This window comes from Chiloscyllium punctatum, chromosome 33 (genome assembly GCF_047496795.1).
Source record: "Chiloscyllium punctatum isolate Juve2018m chromosome 33, sChiPun1.3, whole genome shotgun sequence".
Lineage (NCBI taxonomy): Eukaryota > Metazoa > Chordata > Chondrichthyes > Orectolobiformes > Hemiscylliidae > Chiloscyllium > Chiloscyllium punctatum.
The window spans coordinates 4,810,700-4,830,671 of record NC_092771.1 but is presented as its reverse complement, the minus strand read 5'-3'; the positions used below and the strand labels follow the sequence as shown (position 1 = coordinate 4,830,671).

General features: G+C 46.4%; 2 protein-coding genes across 11 annotated transcripts in view; both read right to left on the bottom strand.

Moving 5' to 3' along the window:
- Nucleotides 1-2,845, bottom strand: part of LOC140458359 (neogenin-like) — a 206,711-nt gene extending 203,866 nt beyond the window's left edge. For 8 of the 9 annotated variants that reach the window (XM_072552774.1, XM_072552782.1, XM_072552776.1 and 5 more), the window contains exon 1: nucleotides 2,569-2,845. In XM_072552774.1, the coding sequence (XP_072408875.1) occupies nucleotides 2,569-2,839 (271 nt within the window). In that variant the 5' untranslated portion in view covers nucleotides 2,840-2,845. The remainder of the gene's footprint in view (nucleotides 1-2,568) is intronic. The other variant, XM_072552781.1, reaches the window with a different exon arrangement.
- Nucleotides 2,846-5,243: 2,398 nt separating this feature from the next.
- Nucleotides 5,244-19,917, bottom strand: adpgk (ADP-dependent glucokinase). Of its 2 annotated transcripts, none has more exons than XM_072552773.1 (7): nucleotides 19,630-19,917; nucleotides 16,624-16,849; nucleotides 13,936-13,998; nucleotides 13,027-13,147; nucleotides 12,019-12,215; nucleotides 10,224-10,322; nucleotides 5,244-8,647 (listed from the first exon to the last, which is right to left on the bottom strand). In XM_072552773.1, the coding sequence occupies exons 1-7, from the start codon at nucleotides 19,842-19,844 to the stop codon at nucleotides 8,084-8,086; spliced, it is 1,485 nt and encodes a 494-aa protein (XP_072408874.1). In that variant the 5' UTR covers nucleotides 19,845-19,917; the 3' UTR covers nucleotides 5,244-8,083. The 2 variants fall into 2 exon arrangements, with proteins under 2 accessions (XP_072408874.1, XP_072408873.1); XM_072552772.1 differs by having other exon boundaries at nucleotides 5,244-8,650; nucleotides 19,630-19,916.
- Between the last annotated feature and the right edge of the window lie 55 nt (nucleotides 19,918-19,972).

Sequence of the window (19,972 nt, the reverse complement as noted above, 5' to 3'; positions counted from 1 at the left end):
GAATGGCCTACTCCTGCACCTATTGTCCCGGTATTCCCCCATCCCAGTATTCCCTCACCCTGTCCCAGTTTTCCCCCCCATCCCGGTATTCCCCCTATCCCGGTATTCCACCCCCATCCCGGTATTCCCGCCCACTATCCCGATATTCCCCCCATACCGGTATTCCCTCCACCCAATCCCGGTATTCCCTCCCCCATCCCGGTATTCCCTCCCCCATCCCGGTATTCCCACACCCATCCTGGTATTCCCACCCCCATCCCGGTATTCCCTCCCTCTATCCTGATATTCCCCCCATTCCGGTATTCCCTCAACCCAATCCCGCTATCCCCCCTCCAATCCGGATATTCCCACCCACTTCCGGGTGTTCCCACCCCCTATCCCAGTATACCCCCCATCCTGATATTCCCTTCCCCCCCAATCCCGGTACTCCCTCCCCCGAACCCAGTACTCCCTCCCCCTATCGCGGTATTCCTCACCATCCTGGTATTCCCCTGCCCATCCCGGTATTCCGACCCCCTATCCCGGTATTCCCCCACCTATCCTGGTATTCCCTCCCCGCAATCCCAGTCCCCCCCCCCTCAATCCCGGTATTCCCTCCCATTCCCGATATTCCTTCCCCCATCCTGGAATTCCCCCCAATCCCGGTATTCCCTTCCCCATCCTGGAATTCCCCCCCAATCCCGGTATTCCCTCCCCCTATCCCTATATTCCCTCCCCTCTATCCAGGTATTCCCTCCCCCTATCCGGTATTCCCCCCCAATCCTGGTATTCCCTCCCCCTATCCCGATATTGCCCTCTATCCCGATATTCCCTCCCCCTAATCCCGATACTTCCCCCCGCAATCCCGGTATTCCCTCCCCCGATCCCGTTATTCCCCCCATCCCGTTACTTCCCCCAAATCCCGGTTTTCCCTCCCCATCCTGTTATTCCCCCATCCCGATATTCCCCCTATTCCGGTATTCCCCACCCAATCCTGGTATTCCCCCTATCCCGGTATTCCCTCCCCCAATCCCAGTATTCCATCCCCCAATCCCGGTATTCCCCATCCCGATATTCCCTCCCCCTATCCCAGTATTCCCCATATCCCGGTATTCCCTCCCATCCGATATTCCCCCCTATCCCGGTGTTCCCCCCATCCCGATATTCCCTCCTCATCCTGATATTCCCTCCCACATCCCGGTATTCCCCCCATCCTGATATTCCCTCCCCCAATCCAGGTATTCCCTCCATCCCAGTATTCCCTCCCCCTATCCCGGTATTCCCTCTGCCGGTCCTGGTATTCCCTCCCCTCTATCCCGATATTCCCCGACATCCTGGTATTCCCTCCCCCCTATCCCAGTATTCCCTCCCATTATCCCGATATTCCCCCCATCCCGGTATTCCCTCCCCCATCCCGGTATTCCCTCCGCCTATCCCGGTGTTCCCTCCCGCTATCCCGGGTATTCCCTCCCCCAATCCCGGTGTTCCCTCCCGCTATCCCGGGTATTCCCTCCCCCAATCCCGGTATTCCCTCCCCCAATCCCGGGTATTCCCCCCCCAATCCCGGGTATTCCCCCCCCAATCCCAGTATTCCCCCCCATCCGATACTCCCCCCATCCCGGTATTCCCTCCCATTCCAATACTCCCCCCATCCCGGTATTCCCTCCCATTCCAATATTCCCTCTATCACGGTATTCCCTCCCCATCCCGATATTCCCTCCCCCATCCCGGTATTCCCCCCATCCCGGTATTCCATCCTCATCCTGATATTCCCTCCCCCAATCCGGGTTATACCCCCATCCCGGTATTCCCTCCACCTATCCCGGTATTCCACCCAATCCCGGTATTCCCTCCATCCCAGTATTCCCTCCCCCCCCATTCTGGTATTCCCCCCTATCCCAGTATTCGCTCCATCCCAGTATTCCCTCCGCCTATCCGGTGTTCCCTCCCCCAATCCCAGTATTCCCCCTATCCCGGTATTCCCTCCCCCTATCTCGGTATTCCCCCTATCCCGGTATCCCCTCCCCTATGCCGGTATTCCCTCCCCCAATCCCGGTATTCCCCCTATCCTGGTATCCCCCCTGTCCCGGTATTCCCTCCCCCAATCCCGGTATTCCCCCTATCCCGGTATTCCCTCCCCCTATCTCGGTATTCCCCTATCCCGGTATTCCCTCCCCCATGCCGGTATTCCCTCCCCCAATCCCGGTATCCCCCCTATCCCAGTATTCCCTCCCCCTATGCCGGTATTCCCTCCCCCTATCCCGGTATTCCCCCTATCCCGGTATTCCCTCCCCCTATCCCGGTATTCCCCCTAGACCCGGTATCCTTACAATCCCGGTATCCCCCCTATCCCGGTATCCTTACAATCCCGGTATCCTTACAATCCCGGTATTCCCCCTATCCCGGTATCCTTACTATCCCGGTATTCCCTCTATCCCGGTATCCTTACAATCCCGGTATTCCCCCTATCCCGGTATCCTTACTATCCCGGTATTCCCCCTATCCCGGTATCCTTACTATCCCGGTATTCCCCCTATCCCGGTATTCCCCCCTATCCCGGTATCCCCCCTATCCCGGTATTCCCCCTACCTGTGCCGGTGGCCGTGCTCAGTGCCGCCAGGACCAGCACGAACCGCAGTCGGGGCTCCGCCATCCTCGCGGCCTCACTGGGCCCGCGGGCCGAGCCCCAGCCCCAGCCCCAGCCCAGCCCAGAGGATAGCGCTGAGAGCGCGGATCGGGACTGGAACCGGGATCGGGATCGGGAACGGAGATCGGCCGGGACCGACGGACAATACCCAGCATGGAAGAGATCGGCAGCTAAACCCGGACTGGAGTATCCGGGGAAACGGAGCGGGACCATCTGCCGCCAAAACCCGGACTGGATTATGTGGGAAAACGGAGCGGGATCACCTGCCGCCAAAACCCGGACTGGATTATGTGGGAAAACGGAGCGGGATCACCTGCCGCCAAAACCCGAACTGGATTATGTTGGAAAACGGAGCGGGATCACCTGCCGCCAAAACCAGAACTGGAGTGTTCGGTAAAATAAAGGCTTGGCAGTTGGGTAATAGGAAGGACTAGACGCACTGCAGCAAAAACCTGGACAAGACCAACAAAGACAACATTTAGTTTTAGGATTCAATTTAGTACATTATCCCTCACCCATCACACCCTCCTGGAGAGTCACAGGGGCCTGACATTATCTGATCCTTTAAAAAGTTACAATTAATTGCATTTTCAACTTTTGGTTATTAATTTTGACTGGAACTCATCATACCCGTACAATCATAGTAATTAGATAATCAAGTTGGGTTCATGCCAGAGCATTTCAGAATGTGAAATCAAATCCAAAGCTCCTTCGTGGCTGTTTCAGCACAGTCACTGTTTTAATGAAGAAAACATATGTAATAATTTTCTATTTTAATGATGCTGTTATGAGACAGACATTGGAATTGGCACTGGAACAAACCCTACCAACACTGAAGTAATCAACAGGCAAGGGAAGACTGGAGTCTAATGTCTCATCTAAATGTTGGCTCTCTAATTGTACCACACTCCCTCAGGATAAGGTAACCCTAGATTAACAATCTCCAGTTGGCTAACATCGCGGAGTGATTAATAATGGTTCAGGTTCATATCTTTGCTTCAGGTCCCACTTTCAATAACCTTTCTAAATAGAAATGAAGTACCAGATTGGAATACTGGATTAATAATTCAAAAGGATACCTGCATTTTATGAAAGGAGACAGCCCCCACATACTTCATTGTAAAGGGTAGATGGAGCTATTTCACTCTCCACGATGACAATAGACAATAGGTGCAGGAGTAGGCCATTCTGCCCTTTGAGCCTGCACCACCATTCAATATGATCATGGCTGATCATCCTTAATCAGTATCCTGTTCCTGCCTTATCTCCATAACACTTGATTCCACTATCCTTGAGAGCTCTATCCAACTCTTTCTTAAATGAATCCAGAGACTGGGCCTCCATTGCCCGTTGGGGCAGAGCATTCCACACAGCCACCACTCTCTGGGTGAAGAGGTTTCTCCTCATCTCTGTCCTAAATGGCCTACCCAGTATTTTTAAGCTATGTCCTCTGGTGCGGCAGCGGAAACATGTTTCCTGCCTCCAGAGTGTCCAATCCTTTAATAATCTTATATGTCTCAATCAGATCCCCTCTCAGTCTTCTAAACTCAAGGGTATACAAGCCCAGTCACTCCAGTCTTTCAGCGTAAGGTAGTCCCGCCATTCCAGGAATTGACCTCGTGAACCTACGCTGCACTCCCTCAAAAGCCAGAATGTCTTTCCTCAAATTTGGAGACCAGAACTGCACACAGTACTGCAGGTGTGGTCTCACCAGGGCCCTGTACAACTGCAGAAGAACCTCTTTGCTTCTATACTCAATCCCTCTTGTTATGAAGGCCAGCATGCTATTAGCCTTCTTCACCACCTGCTGTGCCTGCATGCTTACCTTCATTGACTGGTGTACAAGAACACCCAGATCTCTCTGTACTGCCCCTTTACCTAAATTGATTCCATTTAGGTAGTAGGTAAAAACAATGACTGCAGATGCTGGAAACCAGATTCTGGATTAGTGGTGCTGGAAGAGCACAGCAGTTCAGGCAGCATCCGAGGAGCAATAAAATCGATGTTTCGAGCAAAAGCCCTTCATATTCCTGATGAAGGGCTTTTGCCCGAAACATCGATTTTACTGCTTCTTGGATGCTGCCTGAACTGCTGTGCTCTTCCAGCACCACTAATCCAGAATCCATTTAGGTAGTAATCTGCCTTCCTGTTCTTGCCACCAAAGTGGATAATCATACATTTATCCACATTAAACTGCATCTGCCATGCATCTGCCATGCATCTGACCACTCACCTAACTTGTCCAGGTCACTCTGTAATCTCCTAACATCCTCATCACATTTCACCCTGCCATCCAGCTTAGTATCATCAGCAAATTTGCTAATGTTATTGCTAATACCATCTTCTATATCATTAACATATATTGTAAAAAGCTGCGGTCCCAGTATTGATCCCTGCAGGACCCCACTGGTCACTGCCTGCCATGAGGAAGGCAACATGAATTACAGGTATTCCTCCCTCACAGAAGGTCCCCATGAGATTGGTGTTTCAGACCTGGCCTTAGGGCAGAATATAATAGACAAACAGGTATGCTCTGAATGAATCAATGCAGTATTGCACACAACCAAAACATATTTGTAATCATTTCCTCAAATAGAAAACATCTTTCACTGCTACATTGTTAGAAAAAAAACAATTTATTGCAAAATCTTGCTTTAAAAAAGTTATATATTTATGAGATTGATACAGTGCCTTAAACCACATATGTAACAGAAAAAAAAACTCAATTTTCAAGTAATGTTTGACAACAGCACTTTGATCAAGAGATAGAAGACATGAATTCAGCATTCAGAAATTCCCACGAGTTACCACCAGACTTCTTTATACGGATGCGAAAGATAACATACAGCAACCAGTGTTAAAAAAAAAGCAAGAGTCAACCAAAACAGTCAAACATCATTCTGCAAAATCGACCGCAATTTAAACCATATGTTCATGCTAACAAGTACACATTATAGAGAAAACTAAAAAAATTGGTCCTTGCAAATGAACTGAAGCTCTAATAGCCATATGGTCAAATCCTTGCCACAGTGGACAAACTTATGTTGTTCTCAGCAGTGTCACAAGAGGGGGCAAGAAGACAGTATAGACATGCCTCTGACACTAAGGGCTGTGAAAAGCAACGGTTGAATTAACAACCAACAGAACATTTGCCACCCTCTTCCTGCAACAATGGTCTTCCCTCTGAAAAATGTAACAGCACAACCACAATCCAGGAGCTTTTTAAAAGGAATTAGCAGACAGGGAGAATAAAGAATGTAACTCATTGCTTGAGAATGCAAATATTAAATACCCAAATCAATATTTCCAATACAAGTGGAATTGATTTCCTGCAAGAATCCATCAAGGAATAAAAGAGGAAGCAGTTTAAGCCCCAGTGTGTCGTTGACTCAGCAATATTCCCAAAAGCTCTGAGAGGGGGAGGTTAGCTGCACACACCACTAATTCTGCCATTTGCTTCTGATTCAAATACTGTTCTCAAAGGGATAATCTAATTTGGAGTGAATGATGGGAGGAAGACAATCTGATTTTCAGGTTCTTATTTATTTTTAATTTCCCTCTATGGATCAGATGTATATAATCTCCAGCTGAATTACAGGAATTTTAAATGCCAGACACCAAACCCTATTATACAAGCACCAATGCCAAAGCCTCACATGCAGCTCTGCATGGTGTTTAGGAGGCTATTATATGTGGAACATAACAGCTGAGTCTGATTCAGCCTCTTAAGCAAAAATCTGAGTCTGCACCATGGATATCAGGAACCTCAGCTTGTTCCATTCTGGTTCAGAATGAACTACAGAACAGTATAGCTGCCCCAACGTGACAATTAGCCGACACAACATAGACTGTGAATCAAACTTTGCAACTTCCTGGTCAGCTGATTCAGCATCACATAAGACAGCATCTCCGTGGGAACTGGGACTTTTATACTTACATTGTTACTTGGTAGAACTACGTTTTGTCTTCAGCCACGTTAGGCATAGCTAAAAATCAGAATCATGATCAAACTCAGTTCAAGCACTTCCTAAAAACAGGGAAAATTTAGCAATTTTCCCCCTTCATTCCCTCTTTATTTCACCAAATCCTCCCGAAATAAATAGAAATTCAGGGATCCCATGGAGGAGATTTTTTTCCCCTGAATCAATGTTATTAGCTAGTAGCAATTTAATTAAGTACAAAAATACAAGTTATTAACCTCATCTAATGCCATATAGAAGACAAAGCTGAAACCATTCAGTATAACTATAAATTGAACAAAAATCAGCTGAATTACTGTCAGCAGAGATCAGTAAAATGTAACAGAAGATGACCATTTAAACTCCTGCACAATTCTACATCATGGTCTGCCAAATCTATGGAGAGATATTTGGAGCTGCATAACACAGAGGAAGTACTGATTGATATCAGTCACAGCTAATGAAGTGAAAACAGTTCCAACTAATTTCTCTTGTGTTTTATCATGTACCTAAACTGGAAACAAAGCAAGTGCAGGTATTGTTTTCCCACTCCAAAAATTGTCACACTAAACTAATAGTTTAAATGAATCTTTACATTTTGCAAATAAATATTTCCTTTAAAAATCTACTTGTTTTTGCATTAGCTTTCTCATTCACACGAGTATAAAGAGCTACCATGAGCTGCCCCTCCCCTGGAGATGAACTCTTCCTTTAGGTTCTCAAACAGTGTACACTCTACAGGCTTATTCAATCTGCTCTGGGACTGCAGAATAAAGCACTTCAAGATCCAACCACAGTAGTAAAGTTTCTCTGCAATTTCCCAATAAGATGCCCCAACCCTTAACTAAGCAAAGCACCTCATTGCGTTACTCAAGTTAGCGTTTCACCTCTCATACTGATTATCCTTTGGTTTCTATCATTAGTGTCAAATTAGGGGAAGCACAATGTTGTAAACTTAAACCCATTGAATTAAAACCACCAACTGAAGATCTTCACAGCCATCAGATGGTGAAGATTTTCACCCAAACAAACGGGGCTCAATCAGAATTCAGGTTCCCAAGGTGAAGAATCAGAATCTAACATTGGCATCATACAACCCACAACACTGAAAATATGCCAGTCACAAAATCATGGTTTCTCAAACAAGACAAGACAAGCACTCTCCACCCAGATTTCCAAAGTTCACTTTAACACAACAGAAAGAAATCAGAACTTGCAGTCGTTTCCTGATGGAAAAAAATTAAAACTGTAACAAATACAATAAAGAGTAAGGGGTATTAGTAAATGGAAATAGCAAAAAGAAGAGTTCGTAACTGGATCAAGTCCTGGTCAACTTTTATACATCAGGCTTTGGTCTAAACGGAGCAAAAGCCTCAGCTGTTTCCTGCTCCTGCTGGAGTTTATTTGACCACCACCACCCCAATTCCTACACAATAGACACAGCGTATTTGCCTTAAATACAAACAGAGTTTTGTTCGGTATTTTTGTACAGGAAGGTTCACAGAAAAGACACTCGCTCAGAATATAAAAGCCCTTCTGCGGAGATGGTGTCTCCCAATCCCACTGTCCTTACTGGATTGACACAAATCAGAACAGGAGTGATGAAAAACGAGATGTTTTCTCTGTGCCACGTATGCACGGGGTTGGTTGGGTTCAAAGTCATTTTCTTACTCTTCAGCAATCCGTCCATTTGCGAGAACACAAATTCTTTGGGAAATTCGAGAACAACTTTTGTTGGATCAATTGCATCAGTGCCACATGCCTGATTCCCAGCAACTCTCGCACCAGCCACAAGAGATGATATTTGATTACTCCAGTAACCATCTACAGTTGCCAAGATGTGATAGGCCAGTGTGTGGAAATGAATACGAGTTAAATCCGAATCCTTACGTGAATCAGTGCGTCCGTATTCTTTGAGAAGCCAAAAAATAATATCACTAACCATTCCAATATCAGGAGCCCCATTCCAATGCTTCTGCGAGGAGTGAGGTCCTGAACCAGCCTGACTGATGAACAACAGCTCTTGCTCATTCAGGCCAATCGAGTTTACAATAGTAAGAACCTGCTAAGAAGAATAAAAACTGATCAGCAGAGTAATGAACCAACAGTATGTCCAACATACACAAGAGGTAATTCTGAAATTGAAAAATCAAGTTAAGATGTGGGCGTGGACAGCAGCTGAAGGGAGGAGCAGAGATGGATAGTGCCACAGTGCAGTACTTGCAATGGAGGGGATGAGATTAGGAAACTCCGATCAGATTCAAACCATTCATCAAAATTGTCCATAAATTGCTTCAGCCTGATAAAGCATCCAAAGATGGGGATGGAATTATTGGAGTAGATTGAAGATAATGGCTTCAGTCTTCCTAAGGCTTTACTGGAATAGTAACTTCTGTAGGACTGGGTGTTGGACAAGCAGTCTGACTACAGACAGTGAAAGGATAAGGAATGGTGCAGTGAGATAAAGTTCATGCAGTCATTGCGTACATGGAACCTGACACCAAAGCTAAGGTTGATTTAGTTGACAGCATGTAAAGAAGCAATAGGAAAGGGTCAAGGTTGCACTTTTTAGGGACACAAGAGATAACATCACAGTAGCAGAAAGACGGGCTAATAATAGAAATGCTCTAGTTATAGCAATATAGGACGTCAGAATGATATTTATAAAGAAGGAAAGACAATGGAGAGGCATCGGAGACAAGTGGCGACCACATCAATTTCAGCAGACAGGCTGTGGAGAATGTGGAGGAGGAACAGTACACCATAGTAATTTGTGACTTCAACGAAGGCTGTTTCAGTGCTGAGTCTGGGGTACAAACCTGATCAGAGAGGTTCATAGTTAAGATTTGTGAGTGAAAAGGGAGATGGAGATAAACTAACACATTTCTAACATACAGTCTTCATTGGCAGAAGGTGTGTGCATTCATGCGTGTGTACATGTCCTTCCTAATAAGACTGCACTCTCCACCAGGGTAGCTGCACAGTAAAGAGCAGCAAGCATCTTCGTCAACTTAGCCCAGAGAACTAGTGCAGACACGATGGACTGAGTGGCCTCCTTGAAGAAAGGGGATCTAATCAAAACACAAAATTCTGATAGGGCTGGACAAAATGATGCAGAGTTGATGTCTCCACTGGCCAAGGGTTCACAACAAGGGAGTGCCGTCTCAAGATATGCAGTGGGGCATTTTGACTGAGATGAGGCAAAATTCCTTCACTCAGATGGTGATAAATCTGTGAATTCTCGACCACTGAAGATAGTGGAGGCAAAGTCACCAAATATATTTAACTAGTCGTTAGACTTCCAGACACTAAAGGTGTCAAGTGGTAAGGGGAGAGACCATGGCATGGAGATGGAGGATCATACTGAATGGCAGAGCAGACTCAATGGGTTGAACAGTCTCCCTTTGCTCCAATTTTCTACCTTTTGATGTTTGACTGGACAGTAAAGAGCAGCAAGTACCTGAGCTGACTGAGCCCACAGGAATCAAGATCACCTTTATTTTAGCAACTGAAGAACTGAGATCAGGCAACTCAGCAGACACCAGGGGGCAAGTCCAAGAGCCTTATGACCTGATCAGTTACATCCACATTCTTACGTACAGAATCCCAATCCCACCACCACCTAAAATAATGTTTACCTGATCCACAATGGTATTCATATACGTCTTGTCGGTCATGCTGGCCAGCTCCAGGTGTACTGAAATCTCATTTGGTATCTCTGAGATTAACACACTAACCTGTTGTTTTGGGGAATTGAAAAAGGCATTATGTTCAAAATCAAACACAAGGATTGGAGTGCAGTTGAGTAACATTCTGTTGCAACAAACTTCTTCCAACTTGTGACAAACCTCAACATTAACCCTTCCACATGAAGCAATGAAAGCTATATTCCAGGTCTGAAAATGACAAGTTTTCCTACAATGACTAATGATTCATGTATAGGAAAAGTCAATATCCCTGCCTAAATGTTCTTGATGACATCAACTCTGAGGGTGCAGTGCCACGGAATATCAGCTTTACAGCATCGCTTTTATACAGGGTATTGCAGCCAAGCTCATTTCTGAAATCACCTGATGCCAAAGGCCAATTTCCAGCAGGAATTGCTGGATAGCAGAGCAGATCAGATCAATATAGATCAATGAAGGAATAGGAAACATGTACGACACAACAGACAACAGTTCTAGAATTTATGACTGGGACAATTTCTAGGCCATGGAAGATTCGTAATTTTTTTTTCATCCATTCACAAAATATGGGCATTGTTGTCTAGGCCAGCATAAAGTGTCCACCCTAATTGCCCAGAGGGCAGTTACGAGGCATCCACGTTGCTGTGGATCTGGAGTCACGCATAGGCCAGACCAGGTAAGGACAGTAGATTTCCTTCCCTAAAGGATTTCCTAACAATGGTCACTTTAGACTCTTAATTCCAGATTTTTATTGTATTCATATTTCACCATTTTCTTCTGTAGGAATTTAAGTCAGATCACCAGAACATGATTTGGGCCTCTGGATTAATAACTTAGTGATGTTGCCTCCCCAGTTCAAATAGTTCATTAATAACCTTTAAAGAGAAAATTTTACCCCTACCTAATCTCACCTACAAGGTCAGATCAATGCAGTTGACTCTTAGAAGTCCTCTGAAATGACTGAGGAACCATTGAGGAGTACCAAACCTCTAGGTTAAAAAATGTATGAATGTTAAAATCAAAAGTAGAAAGAGAGGGCAAAGAGATTTTTCTCATTAAAATACATTCTCGCGTAAAAGTGAAATGAGAAAATGGACAACACCCCAAACAGGAAGTGAAGATTGGAGACTGGTGAAAGGAATTAATGTAAACAGAGGTTAGAATGGGAAAAATAATATGTTTGAATAGCTGTTTTAGACCCTGTGCAGCTTAACAGATGCACATCCTCAATTTCAACTCTCTCTGTTTTGCACATAACTTTAGCTTATCTCATTAATTATAAACATCTATTTATTTTAGTACTAAATCCCATCTCCAGGTCTCAGTTAAGTGTTGATTACAGGACCATACCAGGTTATCAAAGCAAAATATTTTAACATCATTATTTATGACATTACCCAACACAGTCCAGAGTCTAACAGCAATAATCTGCATTGTGCAGCACCTGCAACACGTTTTTTAAAAAATCTCATGGTTTGTCAGAGAAGGAAGCAGTATTTTGTGAAGTATTAGAAAACAGAATAATATGGTTTACATGATAGGAGTTGATCTTCACTGTGCAATCTAAAATTACCTTGGTCCTTTCAAAACAGGACAAAGGAAGGCTTCGAAGGTTCTGAATGACAGATGTTTGAGGAATTCTTTCGAAGAAGAGTGATTGAAGACTGCTGTATCACCAGCCTGAGTTCAATGCAATGAGAGACAGTCATTATCCTACAACAAGTTTACTGATGTATTTCTGTCTTACCTGCTGTAGTCTCTTATTTCGTTCTTCCTTCCCTTGTCCCTCCATCATGTGCAGACCCGAAAGGACAACCAGCTCAGGTTCAAATTCCTCCAGACTTGATATTAAGGTCTCCATCATGTTCATCTCTCCATTTGACACATCATGGGAAAAAATGAAGCGGTTGGCCTGAGGTGCTTTAATCGACCCCCACTCATCTCCTGCATAACATACAATAGCCAGCAATCATATGTTATATTATCCAGCAGGACAGAGCTTTACCTTCAGCTCTCACTGTAGGCCCACCCGCCGGCTGTATGGCAGAGTTTGAGTGAGAATTGAGCTAACAGTTACATGGAGTGATGTCGGGACTTATAATGTGACAAAGGCTGAGCATTACGTATACACAGTGGAGACGTTCTCCTGCAAACAGCACTGAAAAATTTTTAAATTTGCTCTAGAAGAAGCAGGGTGCAGATTAACATATTGCTGGAGTATAGTACTGTCTTAGATAATGTGGTCAATACCTGAGATTGGGGCTCAAACACTGCAATCCTCATTTTGGGGCAGAAATGATTCAGTCAGGCATAGTAAGATAAAGCTGTTCAAACAGAGAACATTGCCATCTCAAATTTTAATCATATCCCTATAAGCATCTTTAATTGAAAGTGAACACTAATTCCTCCACTCCTCCCACCACTTTACTATTCCGCTGCATTATTGTTTCAGTCTTTCTCACCTACATTACAACTGTGATAACATTTGATTGTTTTAAAGTACTTTGGGACACTGTGACCATAACAGGAATTACCTATATTCAATATCACATCACTCGTCAACATTATGACAGAAGGCATCACAGCCTAGCCCAATTCTGCCTCATTCAATAGGGACATGTTCCTTGCGAGGGTCACTGGATAAGGAATTCTGGCAGGTAGATTCACCAGTCAAGCCCAGGAAGAGGATGCCATTGGAAGTAATTGACGTTATAATTGGCATAACATTAATTAGTACTGCTCTCTCCAAACTCACCACTCTGATATTCCAGAATGAGATGATACTCATCCACCTCCTGCAGTGATTCTGCTGGGACAATAATTCGATCATCCAAGAGTTCACGAAGCTTGGGGCCAACTGGACCACACAGCAGCACCTGCAGTCAAATTAAGTATAATATTCACCCCAATAACAGCACTATATAAAGTACACCAGCTATCACAACACATTCAGGGCATGTACAACACAAAGTCACTAACGGAAGCCTATGCCAATATTTTCCCAGAAACGGTGAGCCCTTCATCAAATCTCAGGCAGGGGTGAAGTGCTCAGAGAAACACTTAAGGAACTAAATCTCTGGTACATCCAGAGACACCAGTAGTGTTAAAGCTGTTGATCACTGCTGAGCCAAATTAATGTCAAAGGATATTTTGCACAGCACTGTTAGTTAACTCAGATGAAAACAATACAGGACCAATCCATACCATTCCATACAGTGTTAACAAATGGCCTCACACAACGGGATAAGAAAGCTGAAAATCACTTAAGATTCAAACTCCTCACCTCTGCAGCACATGGAACGTAAAGGAACAAAGGATTGGGAATCACTGCTGCCTCAACAAGCACGAAGAGGTCAAGGTTCATACTTTGGGAAATCAGAACATACTAAAATAGTCCAAGAGTGAGTGAGCACCTTTAGGAACTGTATCCCAGTGAGAGTCAGCACCTTTAGGAACTGCATCCCAGTGAGAGTCAGCACCTTCAAGAAATGGATCCCATTCAGGATCAATACACCTGGATCACTAACCATAAGTCCGCACTATCTGGATTTAAGCTACAAGATCAAAGTTGACAAAATAACCGAGCTGAAAGTAGTAAGGATTCAATTTCCAACCTTTCTGAGTGTTCTATCCCTGCTCCAGCAAATAAGAATAACAGACTAACCGAGAGGTTTAGATTCGTGCTCAGCTTCTGACCAATCAAGGCAGCATTTCCTCCAACAAAGTGCTGTTAGAAAATTAAATAGAGAAACAATGTCAGTGACAGCCAAGAATGACCTTAATTCATCTGCTCAAATTGCTCTGCACCTTCCCAACCATGTCTTCCAGATCTGTCCCTTGGGCCATGTTGAGTTTTGCATCCAAAACTCAATCAGAATAACTGGTGAAATTAAGACACTAATATTTGGGGTAATGCTCCAAACACAAACCACCGCCCCAAATTTTTCCCACACACGTTGACTGTTAATTCCTACACTTCTGCATTTTAACACTTGTTATAAGGTGTAAAATGCCTCCTAGAGAAGTCCAAAATAAGTAAAGAAAGTTTTTGAAAATGGCCATGTTTAACATTGACAAGACAGTGATGATAAATTCAAATTTTCATTGTGATATTTTGTCAAGTCTTCGCAAGCCAAATTTCTCCACCTCAGCACTTACCATGAAAGCTCAGATGCATGGTGAGAGTCAGTCTATAACAAGCAGTTGCTAATTACCATATCATCCTAAAACCATCACTGATGTTTAAATCTCAACATGTTTTGAAGCTATTTACCTTCAGCAGAATTAACAACTGTTTCATTTCTGTTCTCAAGATATTAAAGGTCAATGCCAGTTAGGTGAATTAGCCATGCTAAATTGCCCATAGTGTTCAGGGATGTCTAGGTTAGGTGCATTAGTCAGGAGAAATGTACAGTAATAGGGGCAAGGGAATGGGTCTGGGTGGAATACTCCTCAGAGGGTCGATGTGGACTCGTTGGGCCAAATGGCCTGTTTCCAAACAGTGGGGATTCTATATAGAGAATACAGTCAACACCTGTCCCCAGAGAGAGCCAGCAGCTTCAGGAACTCTACCCCAATGAGTGTCAGCAACTTCTGGAACTGTACCTCAATGATTGGTTAGAATATTGAATACAGGAGTTGGGAGGTCACATTGTGGCTATACAGAACACTGGTGAGGCCACCTTTAGAATACAGTGTACAATTCTGGTCACTCTTCTATAGGAAGGATGTCTTTAAACTTGAAAGGGTGCAAAAAAGATTTATGATTGTTGCCAGGATTGGAGGATGAATTATCAGGAGAGGCAGAATAGGCTAGGGCTTTTTTTCCCTAGAGCAGAGGCTGAACTGACCTGGTAGAAGTTTTTAAAATCATGGGGGGCATGGATAGGGTGAATAGCTAAAGTATTTTTTCCTAGGGTGAGGGAGTCCAAAACTAGACAGCACAGGTTTAAAATGAGAGGGGGAGGATTTAAAGCAGACCTGAGGGGTAACGTTTTCATGCAGAGGATAGTGCATATATGGAAAGCGCTACCAGAGGAAGTAGTAGAAGCAGGTACAACATTTAAAAGGTATGCGTATGTGAATAGGAAGGGTTTAGAGGGAGATAGGCCAAATGCTGGAAAATGGGACTAGGTCAGATTGGGATATCTGGTCAGCACGGACGATCTGAACCAAGAGTCTGTTTCTGTGCCTGTATGTCTATGTAAAAAGTAATTAATTAAAACAGAATAATGAAAAAAGTACTAGCCAAGATAGGAAATAATTATGTCCAAAATATCATATATTAGTTTTCAACATGCAGGGCTATTAGTATTCCTATTTAGTACACAGACAGGGTCTGGATTCATTGACAAAAACCCTTTGTGTAAAAGTTGGCTCTGAGTTATTGAAGGCATTTTACTACACCATTTCTGGTTAGTTTTCACACACTGCTTCCAGACGTGACATAAAAACTCATTTTATGCATCTCGTTCCACTGTCTTCTGATCAAGTGATTTTTTTTTAAATCAGGAGTTAAGTCTATCTTTAGAAACCAACTGATTATAAAATAATAGCTATTTCTTTATGATCATTATTCCACTAAGTCATAGCTTGTCTGACAACTGGATCCAGGGAGATTGCAAACCTAAGCTGCACAAGATAAATTTCCTCCGCCAAGTTACAGAATGTAATAAAACTTAGTCAGTTCTAATATCACAAACTTAACCCATTTCATATACTCAAACAGGATAAACAATATTCATAAGTCTATACAAATATCACAGAGGCACAAGTTCCCAAACTTCCAAGTCAAATACTAGCTGCTGATGGAGTGGAGCTTGAGAAAACCTTTTGCCCTCCTTTGCAAATTTTCCTGCGAATTTTCCTCTCTTGTCTCTCCTAACATTTCAATCTATTATCCTATGAATGAGATGTTAAACAGTGGCCCTGTCTAATACATCTTTCATGTTTGTACACTAATCAGATACTCTAGTCACATACTTCATTGTACATGTGGAACTCTGCCTTGCTCACTTACACATTGAAGGGTATTTCCTGAAATGGATGTGAAACACTTTCAGGCATTGAATTTATTAGCGCTTTCCATGTTCTGACAAACTTCTCTCAGTCTTCCTCATTCCCTGTACCCTTTCCTGAAATAACTCATTCTTCCCTAAAATCTCAAGACTGTGCAACTCCAAATGTCTCAACAACTTTCACCTTCAACATCCGCCCTTCCTCCAACTATTTTGCTGTCACCTAATCAATTCTTCTTGATTTAGCTTGTTTTCTCTTCTGCTGGATTTAAACTGGGCATTGGCCTGTGGGCAACGGCCTGTTAGCAGGATTGCTTAATCAACAGAAACTGCACCTTAGCTCCTGGGAATTGAGACGCAGTCTGTGCAATACTTTGAAAGAGTTCTTTGTCAGTGAAGAATCGCTCAGCTGCAACTCCTTTATCCATGAAGTAAGAGAAAGTTTCCTTCAAATGTTCTCTTGATTGAAGTGTGTCATGGTCCACTTTGTTCCCAGAATCCAACGCCAGTGCTTTCAAAAGTCCAAGTCCACACACCACCACATCCACACAGGCATTCACACTGGTCAAGAGAAGGAGAAGCAGTCAGCAGAACAGAAAAACAGTTAGCAGAACTAAGAACTACCCAGTGATAGTATAATTAAAGCAAAATCCTTGCAAATGCTGGAAAGCTGGATAAAAACAGCAAGTGTTGGAAAAGCTCAGCAGGTCTGACAGCAACTGTGGCGAGAGAAACAGAGTTGGAGTCAAATATGACTCAGAGCTGAAGTGAGGTAGAAACGTGACAGGTTAAATGTCATTTTGGAGTGGGAGGGGGAGAAGAAGAAAAAGGATGGTTGAGAATACAGTGAAGGAAGAGAAAGATTAAAGGGCAAAGATTTGATCAGGGCTAAGAAATGGCCAATGGAGTTTAATTCAGTTAAATGTGAGGTAAACCAGGGCAGAATTTGTACAGTAAACAATAGGGCCCTGGGGAGCATTGCCAAACCAAAAGACCTTTAAAGTGGAGTCACAGCAGATAGAGTGGTGAAGAAAGCATTTAGCATGCCTGCCTTCATTGGTCAGTACACAGTGTACAGGAGTTGGGACGTCATGTTGCAGCATTGATTAGGCTACTTTTAGAATACTGTCTTCAGTTGGTCTCTTTGGCACAGGAAAGATGTTGTTAAAACTTGAAAGGGTGCCGAAAAGATTTACAAGGAGACTGTGGGGATTGGAGGGTTTGAGTTTGAGTTTGAGGCTGAATAGGCTGCGGCGCTTTTTTTTCCCCTGGAGCATCAGAGGCTGAGGGATGACCTTCTTGAGATTTTTAAAATCAAGAGGAGCAAGAATAGGGTGAATAGCCAAGGTCTTTTTCCAAGGGTGCCAAAGTCCAAAGCTAGAAGGCATAGGTTTAAGGTGAGAGGGGAAAGATTTAAAACGGACCTGAGCAGAGGATGGGTGTGTGTATAGAACAAGCTGCCAAATGAAGTGGTGAAGGATGGTACAATTACAACATTTAAAAGGCATCTGGGTGGGTATATGAATAGGAAGAGTTTAGAGGGATATGGGCCAATTGTGGGCAAATGGGACTAGGTCAGATTAAGATATCCGGTCTGTTTCCATGCTGTCTGACTTAACAACACGTCACAAAACAAAAGCAAAGGAAATGGTAATGCTAAAACAATCATTCAGAGGGAAGTTTGAATGGTAGTGTAATAAAACCTTAACAGTTTCTGTCTCCACTGATGGTGCCAGATCAGCTAAATATCCCCCAAAAAAATCACCATCTCCACCTTCCCATCCCCCTCCACTGCTCTCCTCCCTCCTTCCCTTTCATCCCCACCCTCTGTCTCCCCTTTTTCCTCTCCCCACTCCTCACCCCCACCCCATTCACCCATGCCACTCTCCTCCTCACCCCTTTCCAACCCTCCCTGCCCCACTCCTCCCACCTAAAGCAATCCACTCCCCAACCCACTTCTCCTACCCTTCCCACTCACCCCTCATCCATCCCCCATCCCACTCCAGTCCTCCAACCACACGCACTCCTCCCTCCATTACTCGTCCCGCCCGCCAACCCCCCTGCTCCTCATCCCCCCCCCGGCACCTCCTTCCATCCCCTCCCCCCCGGCTCCTCCTTCCATCACCCCCATCCCCTCCCCCCCGGCTCCTCCTTCCATCACCTCCATCACCCCCATCCCCGCCCCCCCGGCTCCTCCTTCCATCACCTCCATCACCCCCACCCCCGCCCCCCCGGCTCCTCCTTCCATCGCCGCCCCCCCCCCCACCGGCTCCTCCTTCCACCCCCCCCCACCGCTCCTCCTTCCATCACCCCCCCGCCCCCCCCGCTCCTCCTTCCATCCACCCCCCCCCCCGGCTCCTCCTTCCATTCCTCCCCCCTGGCTCCTCCTTCCATTCCTCCCCCCCGGCTCCTCCTTCCACCCCCCCCCCCGCTCCTCCTTCCACCACCACCCCCCCGCTCCTCCTTCCACCACCCCCCCCCCGCTCCTCCTTCCACCACCCCCCCCTCCTTCCACCACCCCCCCCCCCCCGGCTCCTCCTTCCACCACCCCCCCCCGCTCCTCCTTCCATCACCCCCCCCCTGCTCCTCCTTCCATCACCCCCCCCCTGCTCCTCCTTCCATCACCCCCCCCCCTGCTCCTCCTTCCATCCCCATCCCCCCCCCCCGCTCCTCCTTCCATCCCCATCCCCCCCCCCGCTCCTCCTTCCATCCCCATCCCCCCCCCCCCCCTCCTTCCATCCCCATCATCCCCCCCCCGGCTCCTCCTTCCATTCCCCCCCCCCTCCCCCGGCTCCTCCTTCCATTCCCCCCCCCCTCCCCCGGCTCCTCCTTCCATTCCCCCCCCCTTCCCCCCCCGGCTCCTCCTTCCACCCCCCCACCGGCTCCTCCTTCCATCCCCCCCCCGGCTCCTCCTTCCATTCCCCCCCCCCCCCCCCCGGCTCCTCCTTCCATTCCCCCCCCGGCTCCTCCTTCCATTCCCCCCCCCCCCCCGGCTCCTCCTTCCATTCCCCCCCCGGCTCCTCCTTCCATTCCCCCCCCCTTCCCCCCCCGGCTCCTCCTTCCATTCCCCCCCCCCTTCCCCCCCGGCTCCTCCTTCCATTCCCCCCCCCTTCCCCCCCGGCTCCTCCTTCCATTCCCCCCCCCTTCCCCCCCGGCTCCTCCTTCCATTCCCCCCCCCCTTCCCCCCCGGCTCCTCCTTCCATTCCCCCCCCCCTTCCCCCCCGGCTCCTCCTTCCATCCCCCCCCCCCCGGCTCCTCCTTCCATCTCCTCCTCCCCCCCCCCAGCCCCCCCAGCCCCACTCCACACTTGCCCCTCCCCCCCCCGTCGCTCCTCCCCTCACCCTACAGCCACTCTGCTCCAGCCTTTGCTCGGTTCTCTGATGAGCGAGTCCCAGGCCTCAGCCACCAGCTCCTCGGGCTCCCGCACCACCCTCTGGCCGAACAGATAATCGGTCAGGATTCGCACGGCCTCCACAGGAGTATCCATCGGGTAATAGGAGATGAGCAGGTGGAGAGTGACGGCCAGCAGTGCCGCCACCGCGGCGGTTCTCCACATGGCGCTGAGCGGCTGAACCTTCCCGAAGCCGGTGCCCGACCGGATACTCGGCCGCGATCCTCTGCGCCTGCGCACTGCCTGCTGCCCGTTACCGTGGTGACGGGGCCTAGGCGCTGCTCAGGCCTGAG

Excerpts from the sequence above, each read along its gene's own strand:
- adpgk (XM_072552772.1), bottom strand. The coding sequence starts at position 19,844 with ATGTGGAGAACCGCCGCGGTGGCGGCACTGCTGGCCGTCACTCTCCAC. Across the intron at positions 13,999-16,623 it reads CTCAATTCCCAGGAGCTAAG|CACTTTGTTGGAGGAAATGC; the intron begins GTGCAGTTTCTG and ends ATTTTCTAACAG. Across the intron at positions 12,216-13,026 it reads CATTCTGGAATATCAGAGTG|GAGATGAGTGGGGGTCGATT; the intron begins GTGAGTTTGGAG and ends TATGTTATGCAG.